Genomic DNA, 22,305 nt, shown 5'->3' with positions numbered 1-22,305 from the left:
CTATTTTATCAGTAATATCACAGGGTAGAAAGATCAAATGATCCCTGAGCAACAGCGTGGAATGATTGAACAACTTAGGTCTTCACTGTCAGTGAGAAGCATTGGAGTCCTCGGGTGTCTCTGTGCAACACAACTTTTAAGAGGCCAGAGCACAAAGCCTGGTTCATAATTGTATCGATGTTTTCTTGATCAGCAAGTCTGAATACTCTGCTGCTTCTCGCTACATTATAATTTCAGTATCTACTATGCAACACAACTTTATCACGATATTTGAATACCTCAAAAAATTTATAAAACACCAAGATAGAGTGGAATAATGGATGAGTAGACAAAGGGACAAGAATGAAGTTAATGGAAAAGACTTTTGAGAATCATTTGTGAATAAAACAGCTTAATGATTTACTATGAGCCCATTACGCACTCCTATCCTGGCGATTTTACCCCACAAAGCCTGTTCACGGTAAGCTTCCATGAGCAACAAAATAACAGAACTCCAGTCATGATTCTGCCCTCTGTTCGTAAGATAATTATGGATGACAGAGGCCATCCAGCCCAGCTCATCCATTCAGAACAAGATACAAGCATACGTATTAGGAGCAGGAGTAAGCCATTTGGCCCCTTGAGCTTGCTCTGCCATTTGATAACATTGTCTACATTACACCAGTGTCTATAATTCAGAAGTATTTAATTAGTTGTAAAGCATTTTGAGACATCGTGGAAGATGGTGTATAAATGTAGGTTTTGTCTTTCTTTCTTTACATCTGCGTGCAATAGGCAGGGTGATTAGCGATGGTGAAATTGAAGGCCCAATGCTGATTCTATAAGTATAATTAATCACAGAGCAATCAACTGGTGTTAGGAAAGTGGCTACAAAGAAACATTTACGAAACAATTCAACTCTGTAGCTAATACAGCTTTACCATTCTGACTTCTCTGGCAGCGTCCCACAATATACCATAAATGGCATCTGCTCCTTTTATGCTAATGACACTGTCCACAATCAGACATCTACCAGCAGTTTAGGAAAAATGTAGATTAAGTTGTTGATCTGAATTTTTCAGAGAAGAATGATACAAAGCACTTAAATTCAGTACGGCCTTAACTCAAGAACTGATTGATTGTTTTCCCTTCCCCCAGAAACTGTCATGCAAATTGTGTTGTGCACTGTGAAATTACAACCTAAAATGGAAAATTATAATTAATAAACTCCAACAGCAGAAGAGTGACACCCCTGCCAGCCCAACCCCCAACCTCCCCTGACACCACCTCTCCCCCTTCCCTCCAACAGCTCCCCTGCAACCTCTTTCTCGCCGCCCCCCCACCCCCAAACCATGCAATTGGCTCTAAAACAGAATTCACCTACAAATTTTTAAGCAAGATACTCTCAGTTGCTGTGTTGCAGTTGACCTCTGGGCAGCTTTGTGGTTTTCTGGTGGGCTTTTCAAAAAAATCAGTACCACAAAAGTTCTCGAAGGTCAGAAGGAACAACGTCACTATTAGTGAAACTGACCTGAAAGACCGACTTTAAAAAAAAGATCGGAACTCTCAGCCTGAAGATTCTGATTTTTTTTTTAAAGTCAGTCTTTCAGGTCTGCATCTGGCTGCTCTGGCTGAGGAAGAAGAAAAATCCCGGTTCAGAGGAATGAGCCCGGTCCCCTCCAAACTCTGGGCCCCGGTTCTGCACCCCCTTCTCTCGCGCCCTGGTCCTTTATAGCCTGCACAGTGAGAAGATTTCCACTCTTATCAATGTGAACAGTAAAGTGATTAACTGGATAGAATGAAAGAATTGGTATTAGTTTCACTTTGCCTTAATTCACATCATTAGGCTGTACAGTTGGAATCTGTTTTCCTGCTTCCATTTGTATCCATCACCATCTATTTAGTGATACACCCTTCACTCAAGGTCATTTTACCTGCAGTCAATCAAAGGGGAATGGAATTTCTGAAATATGAACACTGGAGCTCAAGGGATGACCTGTTTAATTAAGGTTTTGGTTAATGGAAGACGTTCAAACTCTGGTTGTTTGAGAAGATGCCTTTTCAATAATCTCCATCATGAGATCATTTAGCATGTTTCAGAAAGGGGATTGGAACTTGGACAATGTCAAACTTTTCATTCTTCTTCACTTTATATCAACAGTTCCAGTTTTTTCCTGATGAGTGGGGTGGGTACTGATTAGCTTGTGTGCAGAGACAGGGTCATCTTTCTGTACCTATTGATTATAAACAAGATCAGAACAAGCTGCTGTGGGCTTGCATTTAATTTACAGAAATGCTGATAAGATCAAAACGAATTACTGTGGTGAATGCAACAGTTTATTTGCGAGACATTGTGTTGAGTAAGTTACAACTGGTGCCCATAATGGGCAAGTTCTTTAACTGCACTTGGAACATGATTTGGTTATCTACAGTCAACATATTTTGTAATTCTGGAACCTGAATATAGAACCCTTTAATATTCAAGGTGTATTGGTAGAAGAAAAGGATCATAATGTTTTTAATGCTTCTAACAAAGATTGTTAAAACTACTACTTCCAAATGAATGTAAAATTCTCCACTTGCAACAGAAATTTGGCTGTTCAATTTTTGATGTGTTTTTAAGAACTTCACAATTGACCTAACCAGATTTAAAATTTGATTGTCTTGATTCAAATATGTTTCATTGAATAACATTACGAAAAACAACTGAATTTATATTGAGACTTTAACTTAGTAAAGCCTTCCAAGGAGATTCACAGAAGCACTATCAAACAAAGTTTGACACCAAGCCACAAGGAAGTATTAGAACAGATAACCATAAGCTTGGTCAGAGGCAGATTTTAATCAGTGTCTTTAAAGAAAGATAGCGAGGTGGGGAGATTTAGAGATGGAATTCCAGAGCTTAGGGCCTAGGCAGTTGATGGCACAGCTGCCCATGATGTGCAAGAGATCAGAATTTGAGGAGTGCAGAAACCTCGAAAGGTTGTAAGGTTAGAGGAGGTTACAGAGTTAGGAAGTGACAAGGCCATGGAGGGGTTTGAAAACATGGAAGAGAATATTAAAATTGAGGCGTAGCCAGTACTGTATATTAGTACAGTGTGATATTTTAAATGCTAAGATTTGAGTTTATTGCAGTTAATTTATGGAATTTATTATAGCATGACTTGTGATATTATGAGATTATGTAGGATCATGGAAATCAAGATTGTGAAGAAATTCTAGCTTTTCTGACAATCCTCTGCATACATTAACTGCAAAATATTCACTTCTACTTTCTTCACATTGGGCAAAATATCATAATGCTGTTGCTTTTAAAAGCCTGCTAAACACAGGGGCAGGAGTAGGCCATTCAACCTACTAAACTGCTTCAGCATTTGTTAGGCATGGCAGATGATGAGAATGATTCCATGATCAGTTACCTCAACAGGAGACCATGCTTGCAGGAGACATGGGTAAGAGAACTGAGGTTTTAATATTACGGTCCTGGACCTCTGTTTTCTGTGAGCACAACATCTTAGAATTGCACCTGCTCTTCTGAGTGCCTTTAAGATTGCTTGAGGCCTGCCAGATAATGCACTATGATGTGTAAGAATGAGTTCAAGTTATTTTTACAACTCAAATTTCTTAACAATTCATAAAATCTAGAAATGTAATTTATTTTGCAAATCACCTGAGCACGAACAAAAGAATATTTTGAGTTTCTGAATGTTTCTTGTTTTCTAGATGATCTTCCAGAACTGAGAGCTGTAGAGACCGACAGAGCCATACCTGCAGCCTTCCAACTCAGCAGTGGAGTGTCTCATCAAGAATGCCTGAGGTCTACTCGAACCATGTGTACCTCTAGATCACCTGATAGTGCCTTACCACCTTTCACTAGTGAATCTGGTGTGAATTGGCTGACTGAACTGGCTAATATAGCCACTAGCCCACAAAGCCCTCTCATGCAGTGCACATTTTACAACAGGTTTGTGTATATGGCATTTCAGTCAGAGGAACAACTTTGTAATGACTGAAGATGCATGAATATTGCTATTGAACATAATTGCCAACACTTGGTGTCAATGTGCGCAATTCACATTTGTCATATTATTTGTAGCAAAATGTAAGCATTGTAAATACCAATACCGTAAGATGGAGTATAAATCTAGAACTAAAGGGGGCTTCTAAGAAGGGTACTGCAATAATCGTGGGAGATTTTAATCTTCATATAGATTGGACGAATCTAATTGGCCAAGGTAGCTTAGAGGACGAGTTTATAAGAGTGTATTCAGGACACTTTCCTAGAACATTATGTTCTGGAACCATCCAGGGAGCAGGATATATTAGACCTGGTAATGTGTAATGAGGGACAGGATGAATTTAGTGACCTTATGGTAAAGGATCCTCTAAGTGTGATGATAATATGATAGAATTTCACGTTCAGTTTGAGGGTGAGAAATTTGAGTCTGAACCTGGTATCTTAAATAAAGGCAATTGCAAGGGTGAGAAGTGGACTGGGAAAAACAGGTTAAGAGGGAAGACAGGGAAGCATTGGCAGACGTTTAAGGAGATATTTTGTAACTCTCAACAAAGGTATATTCCATTGAGAAAGAAAAACTCTGAGAAGGATCCGCCATCTTATTAACTAAGGAAGTTAAGGATGGTATCAAATTGAAGGAAAAGATTTACAATGCTGTAAAAAAATAAATAAATAAATTAGTGGTAGGTCAGAGGATTGGGAAAATTTTAGAAACCAGCAAAGAATGACTAAAAAAAAACAGGGATAAATTGCTGTATAAGAGAAAACTAGCAAAAATATAAAAACAGACAGTAGAAGCTTCTACAAGTATATAAAAAGGAAAAGAGTAACTGAAATGAGCGTTGGTCACTTAGAGGGTGAGACTGGGAAATAATAATAGGAAACAAAGAAAGACTTTGATAAGTATTTTGCATCTGTCTTCACAGTTGAATGTACAAAAAGCATTCCAAGAATAGTAGAAATGCAGGGGGTAAAAGCAAGGGAGGAACTTAAAACAATCTCAACCACTGGAGGAAAGGTATTAGGAAAACTAATGGGACTAAAGACTGACAAGTCCCTTGAACCCAATGACCTACATCCTAGGGATCCTAGGGATAGTTGATGCATTGATTGTAATCTTCCAAAATTCCCTAGATTCTGGTAAGGTCCCAGCGGATTGGAAAACTGCAAATGTAGCAAGACTATTCAAGAAAGGAGAGACACAAGGCAGGAAACTATAGGCCAATTAGACTAATATTGGTCAATGTGAAAATGCTAGAATCCATTATTAAGGAGATTTTAGTTGGACATTTAGAAAATCATAAAATCAGGCAGAGTCAATGTGATTTTGTGAAAGGGAAATTATGTTTGATAAATTTGTTAGAGTTCTTTGAGGGTGTAACAAGCAGGGTGGATAAAAGGGAACCAGTTGATGTAGTGTATGGATTTCCAAAAGGCATTTGATAAGGTGCCAGATAAAAGGTTACTGCCTTTGGTGTTGGGGTGATATATTAGCATGGATAGAGGATTGACTAAATAACAGAAAACAGAGTCAGGATAAATGGGTCATTTTCAGGTTGGCAAACTGTTCCAACTGGAGTGCCGCATGGATCAGTGCTGGGCCATCAACTATTTATGATATATTAATGACATGGTTGAAGGGATAGACTGTATTGTAGCCAAATTTGCTGATAATACAAAGATAGATTAACAAATTGTGAGGAGGATGTAGATAAATTCAGTGAGTGGGCAAAAATTTGGCAGATGGGGTATAATGTGGTAAAATGTGAGGTTGTCCACTTTGGCAGAAAGAATAGGAAAGTAGAATATTATTTAGATGGAGAGAGACTGCAGAATGCTGCAACGGAGAGGGATCTGACTGTCCTTGTACATGAATCACAAAAGGTTAACATGCAGATACAGCAAGTAATTAGGAAGGCAAGTGGAACGTTGGCCTTTACTGCAAGGGGGATGGAGTATAAAAATAGAGAAGTTTGCTACAACTGTACATTGCATTGGTGAGACTGCCACTAGAGTACTGTGTTCGGTTTTGGTTTCCTTACTTAAGGAGGGATAGGCTTGCATTGCAAGCAGTTCAGAGAAGGTTCACTTGGCTGATTCCTTGGAAGAAGGGGTTATCTTGTAAGGACAGGTTGGGCCGATACTCATTGGAGTTTAGAAGAGGTGAGGTGATCTTATTGAAACATGCAAAATTCTGAGGGGGCTTGACAGGATAGATGCTGAGAGGATGTTTCCCCTCGTGGAGGAATCTAGAATTAGGGGGAAAGTTTAAAAATAAGGGGTCTTCCATTTAAGACGGAGATGAGGAGGAATTTATTTTCTCTGAGGGTTGTTTGTCTTTTGAATTATCTGAGAATATTGGAGGCTGGGTCATTGAATACATTCAAGGCTGCATTAGATTTTTGATTGACAAGGGAGTCAAGGGTTATGGGGGCAGGCAGGAAAGTGCACTTAAGGCCACAATCTGATCAGCCATGGTCTTATTGAATGGCAGAGCAGGCTCAATGGGCCAATTTCTTATGATCTTATAATATCTGAAGCACTCACTGCAGGTATTTTATATTTTAGTTGGCCTGTACTTTTTTCTGCTTGTTTCCAATATCCTGATTCCTGTAGCTGGTTCTTGAACTCTCTTTCTCCATTCCATGCTGGCCTTTCTAATAATTGCTTTATGCAGTGGCTACAGTATGTGGCCATATTAGTCCTAGTCATTAAGGTACATTAAGGAGGCCATTTGGCCCATCGAATCCATGCCAGCAGACCCATTCCATATTAGATGAATGATTTTCTTCACTTTAGCTTCTACAGTTTAAAGTACAAGTAATGCATAAGACAATGTATTGAAAAATCACTATATCTTTAAATATTTCTAAAGATGACCTGTAATTTAAACATTTTCACATTTAAGTGCAGCCTTAATCTATGCCATTATATTTTATGTTTTGGCTATTCATTTTACTGTTTTTATTAGTATGAGAAAATTGCCCGCTTAGTAGACAGTCCAGATCACAATAATATGATGAAGGTTTTTTTCTCTAGTGGTTGTAAGGGTTTTGTGAAATTTAATTTCAAATTGACATAGGCCCAGAGCATAGGCTGGCAAAGATTGTCTTTCATATACAGATCTGAAAGGTAGCTGGTGTGTGCCATTGTAGAGCCTTTGAATGCCCTAAGTAGACAAAAAAAAAAATTAAGCTTGATGACTGCGAACATTTACCAGAAAGACAATAGGTTTCTTATAATGACAAAGATATCAATCTTGAAACAAATAACTGTTCTATAGTAAATTTAGGTACATTATAAATGTGCAATTTCAGTTATACATTTCAACTACACATTTGGGAGAGATGATGGCACAGTGGTAACATCACTAGACTAGTAATCCAGATCCCCAGACAAATCCTCTGCGGGCATGGGTTCAAATCCCACCACCGGCTGGTGGAATTTAAATTCAATTAATCAAAAAGTCTGGAATGGATAGCTAGTTTCAGTAATGATGACCATGTAGCTATCATCAATTATCAGACGAAACCCATCAGGCTCACGTCTGTCCTTTAGGGAAGGAAATCTGTCGCCCTTACCTGGTCTGACCTACATGTGACTCTTCAGCAATGTAGCTGACTCTTAATTGCCCTCTGAAATGGCCTTGCAAGTCACTCAGTTCAAGGACAATTAGGGATGGACAATTGCTGGCCTTGCCAGTGACACCCACATCCCATGAAAGAATAAATAAATAATATTCAGTGAAAGGTTTGCTACTGCATGAAGCTTTTTTAAATATTCGTTCATGGGACTTGAGCATTACAAGCAAGGCCAGCGTTTGTTGCCCACTCCTACTTGTCCTTGAGAATATGATTGTGAGTTGCTGCCTTGAATTGCTTCAGTCTGTGTATTGTAGGTACACGCACAGGACTTTGTCAGGAATTCTAGAATATTGACCCAGCATTAGTGAACGAATGGCAATTATACTTCCATGTCAGGATGGCGTGTGACTTGGAAGGGAACTTTCAATCGGTGGTGTTCCCAAGTGCCTGCTGTCCTTGCCCTTACCTAGGTGGTAGAGGTTGCATGTTTATAAGGTGCTTTCAAAGGATACTTACACTGCAGCAGCTTGCATCTTGTAGATCACCAGGGTTCACCAGTGATGGAGGGAGTGAATGTTTGAGGTGCTGGATGGGCTGCTTTGTCCTGTATGGTGTCAAGCTTCTTGAATGTTGTCAGAGTTGCACACATCCAGTCAAGTGGAGAGCATTCCATCACGCTGTTGAGCTGTGCCTTATAGTTGGTGGAATGGCTTTGAGGAGTCAGAAATTAAGTCGCATGGCACTGAATACTCAAATCTCTGACATACCTTTGTAGCCACAGTATTTGTGTGGCTGGCCCAGTTAAGTTTCAGGTCAATGATAGCCCCTAGGATATTGATGGTGGGTGATTCAGTAATAGTAATGCAGTTGAATATTAAGGAGAGATGGTTAGACACTCTCTCTTGTTGGAGATGGTCATTGCCTTACACTTGTGTGACATGAATGTTACTTGTCACTTCTCAATCAAAAACTGAGCCCAGGTCTTGCTGCATGCAGGGCATGAACTGCTTCATTATCTAAGGAATTGTGAATGGAACTGAACAGTTGACATCGTCAGTGGACATCCCTACTCTTGACCTTATGATAGAAGAAGCAGCTGAAGATGGTTGAGCCTCGGACACTGCTCTAAGGCACTCTCGCAACTATGTCCTGGGGCTGAGATGATTGGCCTCCAATAATCTATACTTGCTCAAGTGATTGTTAACTTTGTCCGGAATTATTGTCTCTGAAAGATTTCCTGCCACCAAGATTCAGCTAAGTGGACTGTAGTTGCTGTGTCTATCCTTGCACCCTTTTTTTTGAATAGGGGTGTAACATTTAGCAATTGTCCAGTCCTGTGGTGCCACCCCCATATCTAAGGAGAATTGGAAGATTATGGCCAGTACCTCCGAATTTCCTCCCTTGTTTCCCTCAGCTTCGTTGGATGTATCCCATGCAGTCCTGGTGACTTATCAACTTTAAGTTACTTTAAATTGATAAATCTGGATTGATAAATGGATCCCAAGCCAAATGGTGAAATATGAAACTAAACAGAAATACTCTTCTTGATCGTTTCTTTATTACAGAATGCAGCGTTACATATGTCTGCCTCCTACCTACTAACCCAGTGTCCCAAAGTGCTCTAAGTACTTAATTAAACAATAATGCTCCTTCACCTGTGTATCTTAGTAATATAAATAAGATACCATTAACATGGATTACAAGTCCAGTGACATAGTCATTATGCTACTTTACCCCAGCATTTCTGCTAAGGGTTTATTGATCACAATGTTTATAGATTGGGGTGAGTCAGTTTCTTCTTGTACTGAAAGAGTAAATGAAAGGTCACTATATTAATGCAAGATTTACACATCATCTTTCAGAAATAGTGACATAGTCATTATGCTACTTTACCCCAGCATTTCTGCTAAGGGTTTATTGATCACAATGTTTATAGATTGGGGTGAGTCAGTTTCTTCTTGTACTGAAAGAGTAAATGAAAGGTCACTATATTAATGCAAGATTTACACATCATCTCTCAGAAATATCGCAAGGCAGTTCACGTACTATTAATTACTTCTAGATTTCAGTAACCATTGAATAACTACTAACTATTTGGGTCTCCAGGCTGACTTGTAGGTAGATCAGATTGCTTGAATTTGATATGTAACCTCTGGCAAAGAGGTGGAAGTATTTCTGAAAGTGATACTCTGGCACGATGTAGATAGCAAAATCTAACTGCAAGGATATTATTAAACTAGGAAGTGTTGTGTTAATATATTTTTTTAACATTCATTCATGGGATGTGGGTGTCGCTGGCTAGGCTAGCATTTATCATCCATCTCTAGTTGCCTTTGAGAAGGTGGTGTTGAGCTGCCTTCTTGAACCACTGCAGTCCATGTGGTGTAGGTACACCCACAGTGCTGTTAGGAAGGGAGTAATAATATAATACATTGGGCTTATTTATTGTACAAGACACAAGGCACCAATTGCTCAAACTTTTTGAAGTTTAAAAAATCAAAACGAAACGAGAGAGCAGAGGTGCGGGGTAGTGAAGAGGCGAACGATAATCAAAGTGTGACAGGAAGGGGCAGAAAATATAAATAGAAGAGTGCAGCAGAAATTAGAACAAGAATGATTAATAATGGTAAGAAGTCAAAGCTTAAGGCTCTTTATCTGAATGCATGCAGCATTTGTACAAGATAGATGAGTTGACGGCACAAATAGAAATAAATGAATATGACTTAATAGCTATTACAGATACATGGTTGCAGGGTGATGAAGAGTGTGAACTCAATATTCAAGGGTATTCCACATTCCAGAAAAATAGGAGAAAAGGATATGGGGTAGCTTTGTTAATAAAGGAAGGCATCAGTGCAGTGGTGAGTAGTGATACAGGTACAATAGATCGTGGTTTGGAATCAGTTTGGGTGGGAATAAGGAATAGTAAGGGGAAGAAGTCACGGGTGGGAGTCGTCTATAGGCCTGCGAAGAGTTGCCTCATTGTAGGACAAAGTATAAATTGGGAAATAATGGAGGCATGTAAGAAGGGTACTACAGTTGTCATGGGTGATTTTAATCTACATATTGACTGGACAAATCAGATTGGCAGGGGTAATATGGAAGACAAATTTGTAGAGTGCATCAGGGATTGTTTCTTAGAGCAATATGTTGCAGAACCTATCCGGGAACAGGCTATTTTAGACCTAGTAATGTGTAATGAGGTGGTATTAATAAGAAATATCGTAATTAAGGATCCTCTAGGGGGTAGTGGTCACAACACGGTAGAATTTCAAATTCAGTTTGAGGGTGAGCAACTCTGGTCCCAAACCAGTGTCTTCAACTTGAATAAGGGCAATTACAGAGGTATGAAGAAAGAGTTGTCTGAAGTGGGCTGGGAAAACAGACTAAGGGGAAGGTCAGTGGATGAGCAGTGGCAGACGTTTAAGCAGATATTTCATAATGCTCAGCAAAAATTTATCCTGGTCAAAAAGAAGGACTTGATAAGAAGGATGAACCACCCATGGTTAACAAAGGTGGTCAAGGAGAGTATCTAATCAAAAACTAAGGCATACAAAGCGGCAAAAACTAGTGGTAGGCCAGAGGATTGGGAATTTTTTAGGAACCAACAGCGGATGAATAAAAAGCTAATAAAGAGGGAGAAAATTGACTATGAAAGTAAATTGGTAAGAGATACAAAAACAAACAAAGAGCTTCTATGGGTATATAAAAATAAAGAATGTGGCTAAAGTGAACATGGGACCCTTGGAGGGTGTGACTGGAAAATTGATAATGGGGAACAGGGAAATGGCAGATAATTTAAATCAATATTTTGCATCGGTCTTCATAGTGGAGGACACTATAAACATCCCAAAGATATCAGATAAGCAAGGAGCTAATAGGAGGAAAGATCTTGTGACAGTCTCTATCACGAGGTACAAAACATTTGACAAACTAATGGGTCTAAAGATAGACAAGTGGCCAGGACCTGATGGCCTGCATCCAAAAGTTTTGAAGGAAGTGGCTGCAGAGATAATGGAGACATTGGTCGAAATATTCCAGGATTCCGAGAGTGTCCTAGACGATTGGAAAACCGCTAATGTGACGCCCCCTGTTCAAGAAGGGAGGGAGACAAAGCAGGAAACTATAGGCCAGTCAGCCTAACATCTGTCATTGGGAAAATGCTAGAGTCCACTATTAAGGAAGAAATAGCAGGACATTTAGAAAAGCTTAACGCAGTCAAAGAGTTGGCATCGTTTTGTGAAAGGGAAATCATGTTTGACAAATTTGCTAGAGTTCTTTGAGGATATAACAAGCAGAGTTGATAAAGGGGCACCAGTAGATGTAGTGTATTTGGATTTCCAGAAGGCATTCGATAAGGTGCCACATAAAAGGCTATTGCATAAGATAGGAGCTCGCTGTATTGGGGATAATGTATTAGCATGGATTGAGGATTGGTTAACACACAGAAGACAGAAAGTCGGGATTAATGGGTCTTTTTCAGGTTGGAAAGACGTAACTAGTGGAGTGCCACAAGGATTAGTCCTAGGGCCTCAATTATTTACTATCTATATTAATGACTTGGTGGAGGGGGCAGAGTGTAATGTATCCAAATTTGCTGCTGATACAAAAATAGGTGGAAGGGCATGTTGTGATGAGAACATAAGGAACCTGTGAGAGGATATAAATAGGTTGAGTGAGTGGGCAAGAACGTGGCAGATGGAGTTTAATGTAGGAAAGTGAGAGATCATGCACTTTGGTAGGAAGAATCAAAAAGCAGACTGTTATTTAAATGGAGAGACTCCAAAAAGTGCAGCACAGCAGGATCTGGGTGTTCTTGTGCATGAAGCACAAAAAATTATCATACTGGTGCAGCAAGTAATTAAGAAGGCAAATAGAATTTTGGCCTGTATTGGCTAGGGGATTGGAGTTTAAAAATAGGAAAGCCTGTTACAACTATATAGGGTGTTGGTGAGGCCGCACCTGGAGTACTGTATACAGTTTTGGTCCCTGTATTTAAGAAAGGATATACTGGCATTGGAGGCAGTTCAGAAGAGATTCACTTGGCTGATTCCTGGGATGAAGGAGTTGACTTATCAAGAACGGCCAAACAAGCTAGGCCTTTATTCATTGGAGTTTAGAAGAATGAGGGGTGATCTTATTGAAACGTACAAAATTCTGAGGGGGCTTGACGGGTAGATGTTGAGAAGGTGTTTCCATTTGTGGGAGAATCTCGAATAGGAGACATAGTTACAGAAAAAGGGGACACTCATTTAAAACTGAGATGCAAAGGTATTTCTTCTCTGAGGATAGTAAATGTCTGGAATTCTCTACCCCAGCGGGTTGTGGAGGCTAGATCACTGAAAGTATTTAAAGAGGAGGCAGATAGATTTTTGAAATATTGAGGAGTTGAAAGCTATGAGGAGCTGGCACGAAAGAGTTGAGGCCTGGGGCAGATCAGCCATGATCTTTCTGAATGGTGGGGCAGGCTTGTGGGACCGAATGGCCTACTCCTATTTCTTATTAAGGGATTTGGTAAACACATTGTGGGTTAATTTATTCAGACTATGTACATGAGAACAGTTATACATAGGTACAAAACTTGAATGCATCAGAGTGGTATGTGCTCTGCTCAAAGCAAAAGTGAAACTAAGACTGGATCACATGGCACTTTCCTAAAGATATATCACAACAGGAAATGACTGGAGATTTGAGAGTCATGGGAACAACCGGTCAGGGTATATGTTTCAAAAAGAATCTTATTGAAAGTAACTATGCTCCACTATCAATAATGATGGTGACTGCTTTCATTCTCTTATCTCAAGAGACTTTAGTGAACAGGATGCTACTAATGTGGTATCATCACAGATGCTTAGGTTGGGACAACCTTTGTATTTCAAGTAGGAATTTCTGAAACTTAGAGAATTGTTGGAATGGGATGTTTAAACAATTGGTGGATTTTGACACTTATCGACGGACAGATGAGAAATTTAAAAATTATAGTCCTCTGAAATGGCACACTGTATGTTTTCCAAAATTGAATCCATTTTTTCATCTCAGGATATTGCAGCCGTTTATATTTCTATTATTTCTTCTGTTTAAAAAAGCAATAGCAGTTGACTGACATGCAAGGAGAATTAGCTTTCTGTGGACATAATGCTGCACTGAGTGCCAAAGATTTAAAGTGGCATCAGTAACTGCTTGTTTCATATGGACTCATACCTTTGATTAAGTCTGTTGCTGCAGAAGAATGCATTACCCCCAACTCCATGAGCCTTCACCTTGCCTATTAATCTTTTCTGCCGCACTTTTTAAATTCTTTTACAAGATGTGGTGTTGCTGGCTAGGCCAGCATTTATTACCCATCCCTAATTGCCCTTCAGAAGGTGGTGGTAAGCCGTCGCCTTGAACCGCTCCAGTCCATGTGGTGTAGGAACACTCCCAGCGCCGCTAGGGAGGGAATTCCAGGATTTTGACCCAGTGACAGTGAAGGGATGGTGATATAGTACCAAGTCAGGATGGTGTGCAGCTTGGAGGGGAACTTGCAGATGGTGGTGTTCCCATATGCCTGCTGCCCTTGCCCTTCTAGATGGTAGAGGTCGTGGGTTTGGAAGGTGCTGCTGAAGGAGCCTTCATGAGTTGCTGCAGTGCATCTTGCAGATTGTACACACTGCTGCCACTGGGTGTTGGTGGTGGAGGGAGTGGATGTTGAAGATGGTGGATGAAGTGCCAATCAAGTGGGCTGCTTTGTCCTGGATGATGTCAAGCTTCTTGTGTTATTGGAGCTGCACTCACCCAGGCAACTGGAGAGTATTCCATCACACTCCTAACTTGTGCCTTGTAGATGGTGGACAGGCATTGGTGAATCAGGAGGTGAGTTACTCTTCAAGGAATTCCCAGCCTCTGACCTGCTCTTGTAGCCACAGTATTTATATGGCTGGTTCATTTCAGTTTCTGGTCAATGGTTACCCCCAGGATGTTGGTAGTTGGGTATTCAGTGATGGTAATGCGATTGAATGTCAAAGGGAAATGGTTGTATTCTCTCTTATTGGAGATGGTCATTGCCTGGCACTTGTGTGGCGCGAATTGTACTTACTACTTATGAGCACAAGCCTGGATATCTTCTAGGTTTTGCTGCATGTGGGAATGACTGCTTCAATATCTCAGCAGTCTTGAATGGTGCTGAATTTTGTGCAATCATTAGCGAACATCCCTACTTCTGACCTTATGATGGAGGGAAGGTCACTGATGAAGCAGTTGAAGATGGTTGGGCCTAGGACGCTACCCTGAGAAGCTCCTGCTATGATGTCCTAGGACTGAGATGATTGACCTCCAACAACCATCTTCCTTTGTGCTAGGTATGACTCCAACCAGTGGAGAGTTTTCCCCCCGATTCCCATTGATTCCAGTTTTGCTAGGGCTCCTTGATGCCACACTCAGTCACCACACTCAGTCAAATGCTGCCTTGATATCAAGGCCAATCACTCTCACTTCACCTCTTGAGCTCAGCTCTTTTGTCCATGTTTGGACCAAGGTTGTAATGAGATCAGAAGCTCAATGGTCCCAGCGGAACCCAAACTGAGCGTCAGAAGGTCATTGCTGAGCAAGTGCTGTTTGATAGCACTGTTGACAACCCCTTCTACCACTTCGCTGATAATGGCGAGTAGACTGATGGGGTGGTAATTGTCAGGATTGGATTTATCCTGCTTTTTGTGTAAAGGACATACCTGGGCATTTTTCCACATAGCCGGGTAGATGCCAGTGTTGTAGCTGTATTGGAAAAGCTTGGCTAAGGGCGCAGCTAATTCTGGAACACAAGTCTTAAGTACTATTGCTGGAATGTTGACGTGGCCCACAGCCTTTGCAGTATCCAGTGCCTTCAGCCATTTCTTGATATCACTGGCCTTCTATCCAGCTTCGCCTGCTCCACCCCCCCTTAAACAGTATAAATTTCATCACATTTCTACTTCTCTTTAGCTCTGATGAATGGTCATACAGACTCGAAACGTCAACTCTGTTTCTCTCTCCACAGATGCTGTCAGTCCTGCTGAGTTTTTCCAGCATTTTCTGTTTTTGTTTCAGATTTCCAGCATCTGCAGTATATTGCTTTTATCTTAGTGTTTAATTCACTACCACTTCTCTTCTAGGAATGCCTACCTTGAAGAAGTACTGCACTTCTATCCAACAGGATTTCCGTTTGTCTCTTTTGCCCGGTTCAACTTTATTGCTTTCCATTTCCCTCATGGTGTTTGACAAGGTGTTTACCAAAACTCGCTTTCATAGACATATTTCCTCCCTCAGCGACTGTCACCAGCTCCGATTTATTCCACATGGATTCTAACTGAAGTTCCATTCCTTGTGTTTCGAATCCACCCAAAATTACAGGTATCTCCGGGACATACAGCGTTTCTCGGACTGCTGTTCCCGCCGCATCCTAAGATCCCCACTCAGTGCCATGCGAACATACTTGATGTTTCCCTCCAGCAGCACTGACTCAACCTATCTCAAAGCTGTCCTTGTCCCCAGTTTCATTTTATTCTTCGTTTCATCTGATGCCTTAACCAAAGAAACTTTCTCTTCCTTTCAGGTGCTAAGGAACGCAAGCTCCAACTACTTTTTGATGCCAATGTCCATCCAGGACCCTCCACCCCTTTCCGTCCCTCTGACCCCACCCCTTCTTCGAATCCCAGCCTTTGCCATGCATTCACCATACCCTCTGACCTCCCCGTCTCTGATGCTGAACGTTCAGTACTCAGCAAAGGACTCAGTTTCAAACCTTTACGTCTTCACCTCAATTAATTTCGGGCTCGGCACGATGCTGAACTCTTCTTCCGCGCTTTCATCTCCATGCTCACTTCTCACTTCAGAGATCCTTTCACTCGCCTCCAGTATTCTTCCTCCACCTGGACACCTCCCTTTGGCCTCTTGATCTTCTCATTGAGAACTGTCGGTGTGACATCGGCCGTCTCAACTTCTCTGCTCCTCTCACCCACTCTAACCTGTCTCCTTCTGAACTTGCTGCACTCCGTTTTCTTTGGTCCCTGACTTTGTTATCAAGCCTGCTGACAAGCGTGGTGTTGTTGTTTTCGGCCTACTGACCTCTACTCGCAGAGGCTGAGCGTCAACTCTCAGACACTTCTTCCTTCCTACCTCCCCCTGGACCATGACCCCACCAGTGAACATCAAGCCATTGTTTCCAGGACTGTCACTGACCTCATCTCCTCTGGAGATCTTCCCTCCACAGCTTCCAACCCCTTGGTCTCTCAACCCCGGACAGCCCGCTTCTACCTCCTTCCCAAAATCCACAAACAGGACTGTCCTGGTAGACAGATCGTGTCAGCCTTTTCCTGCCCCACGGAACTCATTTCTTCCTATCATGACTCCATTCTCTCTCCTTGTCCAGTCTCCTCCCACCTACATCTGCGATTCTTCTGATGCCATACATCATATTAACAATTTCCATTCCCTGGCCCTAACCATCGCCGCCTCTTCACCATGAATGTCCAATCCCTCCACACCTCCATCCCCCACCAGGATGGTCTGAGGCTCTCCACTTCTTCCTTGAACAGAGGCCCGACCAATCTCCATCCCCCACCACTCTCCTCCGTCTGGCTGAACTTGTTCTCTCACTGAACAATTTCTCGTTAAGCTTGTCTCACTTCCTCCAAATAAAAGTTATGGCTATGGGTACCCACATGGGCTCCAGTTATGCCTGTCTCTTTATGGGGTATGTGGAATATTCCTTGTTCCAGGCCTACTCAGGCCCCCTCCCACAACTCTCTTTTTTCAGCACATCGATGACTGTTTCGGTTTTGCTTCATGCTCTCATCTGGAAAAAAATTTATCAATTTTGCTTCCAATTTCTACCCCTCTTATCACCTTCACATGGTCCATCTCTGACACTTTCCTTCCCTCCCTTGACCCCTCTATCTTCATTTCTGGTGATAGACTGCCCACCAATATTCATTACAAGCCCACCGACTCCTACAGCTACCTCAACCAGAGCTCCTCACACCCTACTTCCTGTAAGGACCACATCCCATTCTCTCAGTTCCTTTGCCTTTGTTGTATCTATTCCAATGATGCCACTTTCCAAAAAAGCGCTTCTGACATGTCTTCCTTTTTCCTTAACTGAAGTTTCCCACCCACTGTGGTTGACAGGGCACTCAACCGTGTCCGACCCATCTCCCGTGTCTCTGTCTTCACACCTTCCTCTCCCTCCCAGAACCAAGATAGGGTCCCCCCTTGTCCTCACTTTTCACCCTACCACATTCAAAGGATCGTCCTCCGCCATTTCCGTCAACTCCGGCATGATGCCACCATCAAACACATCTTCCCCTCACCCCCCAGTCAGCATTCTGTAGGAACCGTTGCCTCTGGGACACCCAGGTCCACTTCTCCATCGCCTCCAAAACCCCATCCCCCTCCCACAGCACCTTCCCGTGCAATTGCAGAAGATGCAACACCTACCCCTTTACCTCCTCAGTGTCCAAGGGCCCAACCACTCCTTTCAGGTTAAGCAGCACTTCACTTCCACCACCTTCGATTTGGTCTATTGCATTCGCTGCTCCCAATGTGGTCTCCTTTAACCAAATGCAGACTGGGTGACTGCTTTGTGGAACACCTTCGGTCTGTCCACAAGCATGACCCAGTCCTTCCTATTGCTTGCCATTTCAACATACCACCCTGTTGTCATGCCCACATGCCAATCCTTGTCCTGCTGCAATGTTCCAGTGAAGCCCAAAGCAAACTGGAGGAACAGCACCTCATCTTACGATTAGACACTTTACAACCTTATGGACTTAACATTGAGTTCAACAACTTCAGACCATGAACTCTGTCCTCTATCTCCACCCCTTTTTCATCGCTGTTTTCAAAATTCATTTTTTATTTTTTATCCACTTATTTTTATGTTTTTATTTTTATTCATTCATTCATTGTTTTATCACTTTTTTATCCCAGTTTTGATCCTTTTTTCCCCACCACCATGCCCTCCCTCACCCCACCCCCACAAGGGTCATCTATTACTTGTTCATGTTGTTCTTTTCAGAGTGCTTACCCTTGTTCTGCTATTATCACATTCTGCTTTGTTACCTTTGCCACTATTAGCACCTTTTTTTTTTAGCACTTACCACTACCATTAACACTCTCTTTGTCCTTTTGTTCATGACATCTTTGACAGTCTCTCCTTTGCCCCCACCTATCGCTGGCCTTCTATCCAGCTTCACCTGCTCCATCCCCCTTAAACAGTATAAATTTCACCACATTTCTACTCTTTAGTTCTGAAGAAGGGTCATACGGACTTGAAACGTCACTTTGTTTCTCTCTCCACAGACTCAGACCTGCTGAGTTTTTCCGGCATTTTCTGTTTTTGTTTCAGATTTCCAGAATATTGCTTTTATCTTGATATCTTGTGGAGTGAATCGAATTGGCTTAAAACTGGCATCCTTGATTCTGGGGACCTCTGGAGGAGGCCCAGATGGATCATCCACTCAGCACTTCTGGCTTAAGATGGTTGCAAATGTCTTGTCTTTTGCATTGATGTGCTGGGCTCCCCATCATTTGAGGAATGGAATATTTGTGGGGCCTCTTCCTCCAGTGAGTTGTTTGATTGTCCACCACCATTCACGATTGGATGTGGCAGGTCTGCAGAGCTTAGATCTAATCCATTGGTTGTGGGATTGCATAGCTCAGTCTACCGTGTGCTGCTTCTGCTGTTTGGCATGCAAGTAGTCCTGTGTTGTAGCTTCACAGGTTGACACCTCATTTTTAGGTGTGCCTGCTGCTGCTTCTGGCATGTCCTCCTGCACTCTTCATTGATTCCCCCTGGCTTGATGGTAATGGTAGAGTGGGGTATATGCTGGGCCATGAGGTTACAGATTGTGGTTGTATACAATTCTGCTGCTGATGGTGTTGCACAGTGCCCCATGGATGCCCTGTTTTGAGTTGCAGGAGCTGTTCGAAATCTGTCCCATTTAGCATGGTGGTAGTGCCGCACAACACGATGGAGGTTATCCTCAGTGTGGAAATGGGACTTCATCTCCACAAGACCTGTGGAGTGGTCACTCCTACCAATCTTATCCTGGACAGATGCACCTGCGAAAGGTAGATTGGTGAGGACGAGGTCAAGTAGGTTTTTCCCTCATGTTGGTTCCCTCACCACCTGCCGCAGACCCAGTCTAGCAGCTATGTCCTCAGGACTTGGCCAGCTCGGTCAGTAGTGGTGCTGCCAAGCCACTCTTGGTGATGGACATTGAAGCCCCCACCCAGAGTACATTCTATGCCCTTGCCACCCTCAGTGCTTCCTCTGAGTGGTGTTCAACATGGAGGAGTACTGATTCATCAGCTGAGGTGGTGGGTGGTAATCAGGCGGAGGTTTCCTTGCCCATGTTTGATTTGATGGCTATGTGACCTCATGGGGTCCAGAGTTGATGTTGAGTATTCCCAGGCCAACTCCCTCCTGACTGTGTATCACTGTGCGGGCACCTCTGGTGGGTCTGTCCTGCCACCGGACAGGATAACCAGGAAGTTGATGGTGCCTGGGACATTGTCTGCGAGATATGATCCCGAGTATGACTATGCCTGGCTGTGCTTGACTGGTCTGTCGGACAGTTCTCCCAATTTTTGCACAAGCCCCCAGGTATTAGCAAAGGAGGACTTTGCAGGGTTGCCAGAGCTGAGTTTGCTGTTGTCGTTTCCGGTGCCTAGGTCGATGCTGGGTGATCTGTCTGGTTTTATTCCTTTTTGCAGACTTTGTAACATTTTTGATACAATTGAGTGGCTTGCTAGGCCATTTCAGAGGGCAGTTCAGAGTCAACCATATTGTTGAGGGCCTGGAGTCACATGTAGGCCAGACCAGGTAAGGGACGGCAGATTTCCTTCTATAAAGGTCATTAGTGATCATTATGAGGCTGCTGTCAGCAATGAAAATCAAATAGTGTGATATTTGAATGGAGTCAATAGGTTGAGGGCAGCAGTCCCAGATAAAATAGAGTCATATACAAAAACTACCTTTTCCCGTCCTGCCTCTTAAACTAACAGCTCAGCACAGTTATGAAGGGCGACTGACAGACACTAATAAATGCACAAATACCTCATGTTTCCCTACCTAACATTGAAGGCATATTGGACAGTTTGATAAAGTATATGTCCCCATTAACATTTGTGGTGAATTGTTATCTGATAAAGATGGACTGAATTCAAGAGAAATAATGGGTTGTAGTTTGGGAAATGAAGTAAATCAGAGAATGACAATTGTCAATTGTCAATGTTGTCAGTCAATTAAATTGATCAAACTGAATGGCTTTCACATCTTTCAAATGAATAGTATTTATGTTTTGATTACCCTAACTTACCTATGTTGCCTTGAAGGGAAAAGTGCACATACAACAGTGGGTTTCAAACTTTTTTGTGTGCCGGATCCGCCGTATATATTGAGACATGACCAAAGACCATCTATCCTAACTTTCAAGGCCTGTGTCAGCTACTTGAATGAAAATAGTGTTATTATCAAGCAGAATTTTATAAAACTAGAACAGCAGAAAAGTGCTAATTAGTCAAGAAATACAGAAAGAAAAATGTAGAAGAGTTCTCGAGACATTGTGTTAAAAGTTGTGAAGCATTTGGGCTCCAAGCAGACAGAAATCCAATCTCACAATCCAGTGTTTCAACATTTGGTCTAGAATTTTCTTTGTGTTTAGAATATATCCCCATTTGATAGTGAAGAAAGCTACTCAGAATAAAAAATTAGACTTTTTTTGAATGCCAGTTTTACATGCACAGAAGCAAGTGAGGCTGTGTCACCCATCTACTGGACTGCCCCCAGCACACCTGAACTGCTCCATTGAAGACGCAATTTCAGACGCCGTGCCACAACTGGGGGCCGTGGTATAGCCTTGGCAAGTGCTAATGCGATTTATGAAAATTTGATTAGCTCCAGATCAGCTCTTCAACTAGTTTTAAATTGTGGGTCCAAGAATCCAATGGAGCCATTCTGGGATATACCTCTCCTCTCTTTTATCCCCTTCCTGTCCTTCCTCTCCCCATCAAGTTTCCAGTGGAGTCACCTGAGAGTGTGTAGGGATGTTTCTCCATAATATCATACAGTTTAGCAGGAGGGGAGACCTAAACTGAGCCTGCATATCTCAAAATAAGGAAGCAGATTTTGTATGAAAAGAAATTATAATAAAATTGGAAAATACTTTGAATATAAAGCACTTAGCCCATACTTCTGTTCCATATTAAAATTGTATAATGTAAAAAAAAAACTGTCCTTTAATGTAAGAATAATTGAATTTTCTGATAAAAGCTGCTTTTCACTCTTTTCAAATGCCCCACCCTGCCCCGCCCCACTGGTAGCTTTACTCTGTCCCAGAGTGGCTCCATTCATTTTAATGAAGTTGCAAGTTTAAATCAACAAAGTCTGAGTTATATTTGTTCAAGAAAGCATGCCATGCTGTACATTTAATTTTCACCATATTGTTACATTTGCATCTGTTTCAGATCTCCAGTGCATATAGTGGCCACAAGTAAAAGTTTACATTCCTATGCTCGTCCTCCTCCAACTGTCTCAGAAAGTGAAACTAACTTCTCCACAAGTCATTGGGAAGAACAGACCACTATAAAGCGAGAAAGGGTATGTTTGTTTAACGTAGTCAGACTTGATTTGTAAATATACAAATGATTGCCATGTCTGTGTAGGAGAGAGAAGTGGTAATATTGATAACATAAGTTTTTTAATATTCT

General features: G+C 41.8%; 1 protein-coding gene across 10 annotated transcripts in view; it reads left to right on the top strand.

Moving 5' to 3' along the window:
• Positions 1-22,305, top strand: part of hbp1 (HMG-box transcription factor 1) — a 66,513-nt gene that overhangs the window by 18,382 nt on the left and 25,826 nt on the right. For all 10 annotated transcript variants that reach the window (XM_078553426.1, XM_078553423.1, XM_078553421.1 and 7 more), the window contains 2 exons: positions 3,703-3,943; positions 22,063-22,195. In XM_078553426.1, the coding sequence (XP_078409552.1) occupies positions 3,703-3,943; positions 22,063-22,195 (374 nt within the window). The remainder of the gene's footprint in view (positions 1-3,702; positions 3,944-22,062; positions 22,196-22,305) is intronic.

This window comes from Cetorhinus maximus, chromosome 12 (genome assembly GCF_964194155.1).
Source record: "Cetorhinus maximus chromosome 12, sCetMax3.hap1.1, whole genome shotgun sequence".
Taxonomy (NCBI): domain Eukaryota; kingdom Metazoa; phylum Chordata; class Chondrichthyes; order Lamniformes; family Cetorhinidae; genus Cetorhinus; species Cetorhinus maximus.
Note: the sequence above shows the minus strand (reverse complement) of the source record. Positions and strands in the feature narration are given on the sequence as shown.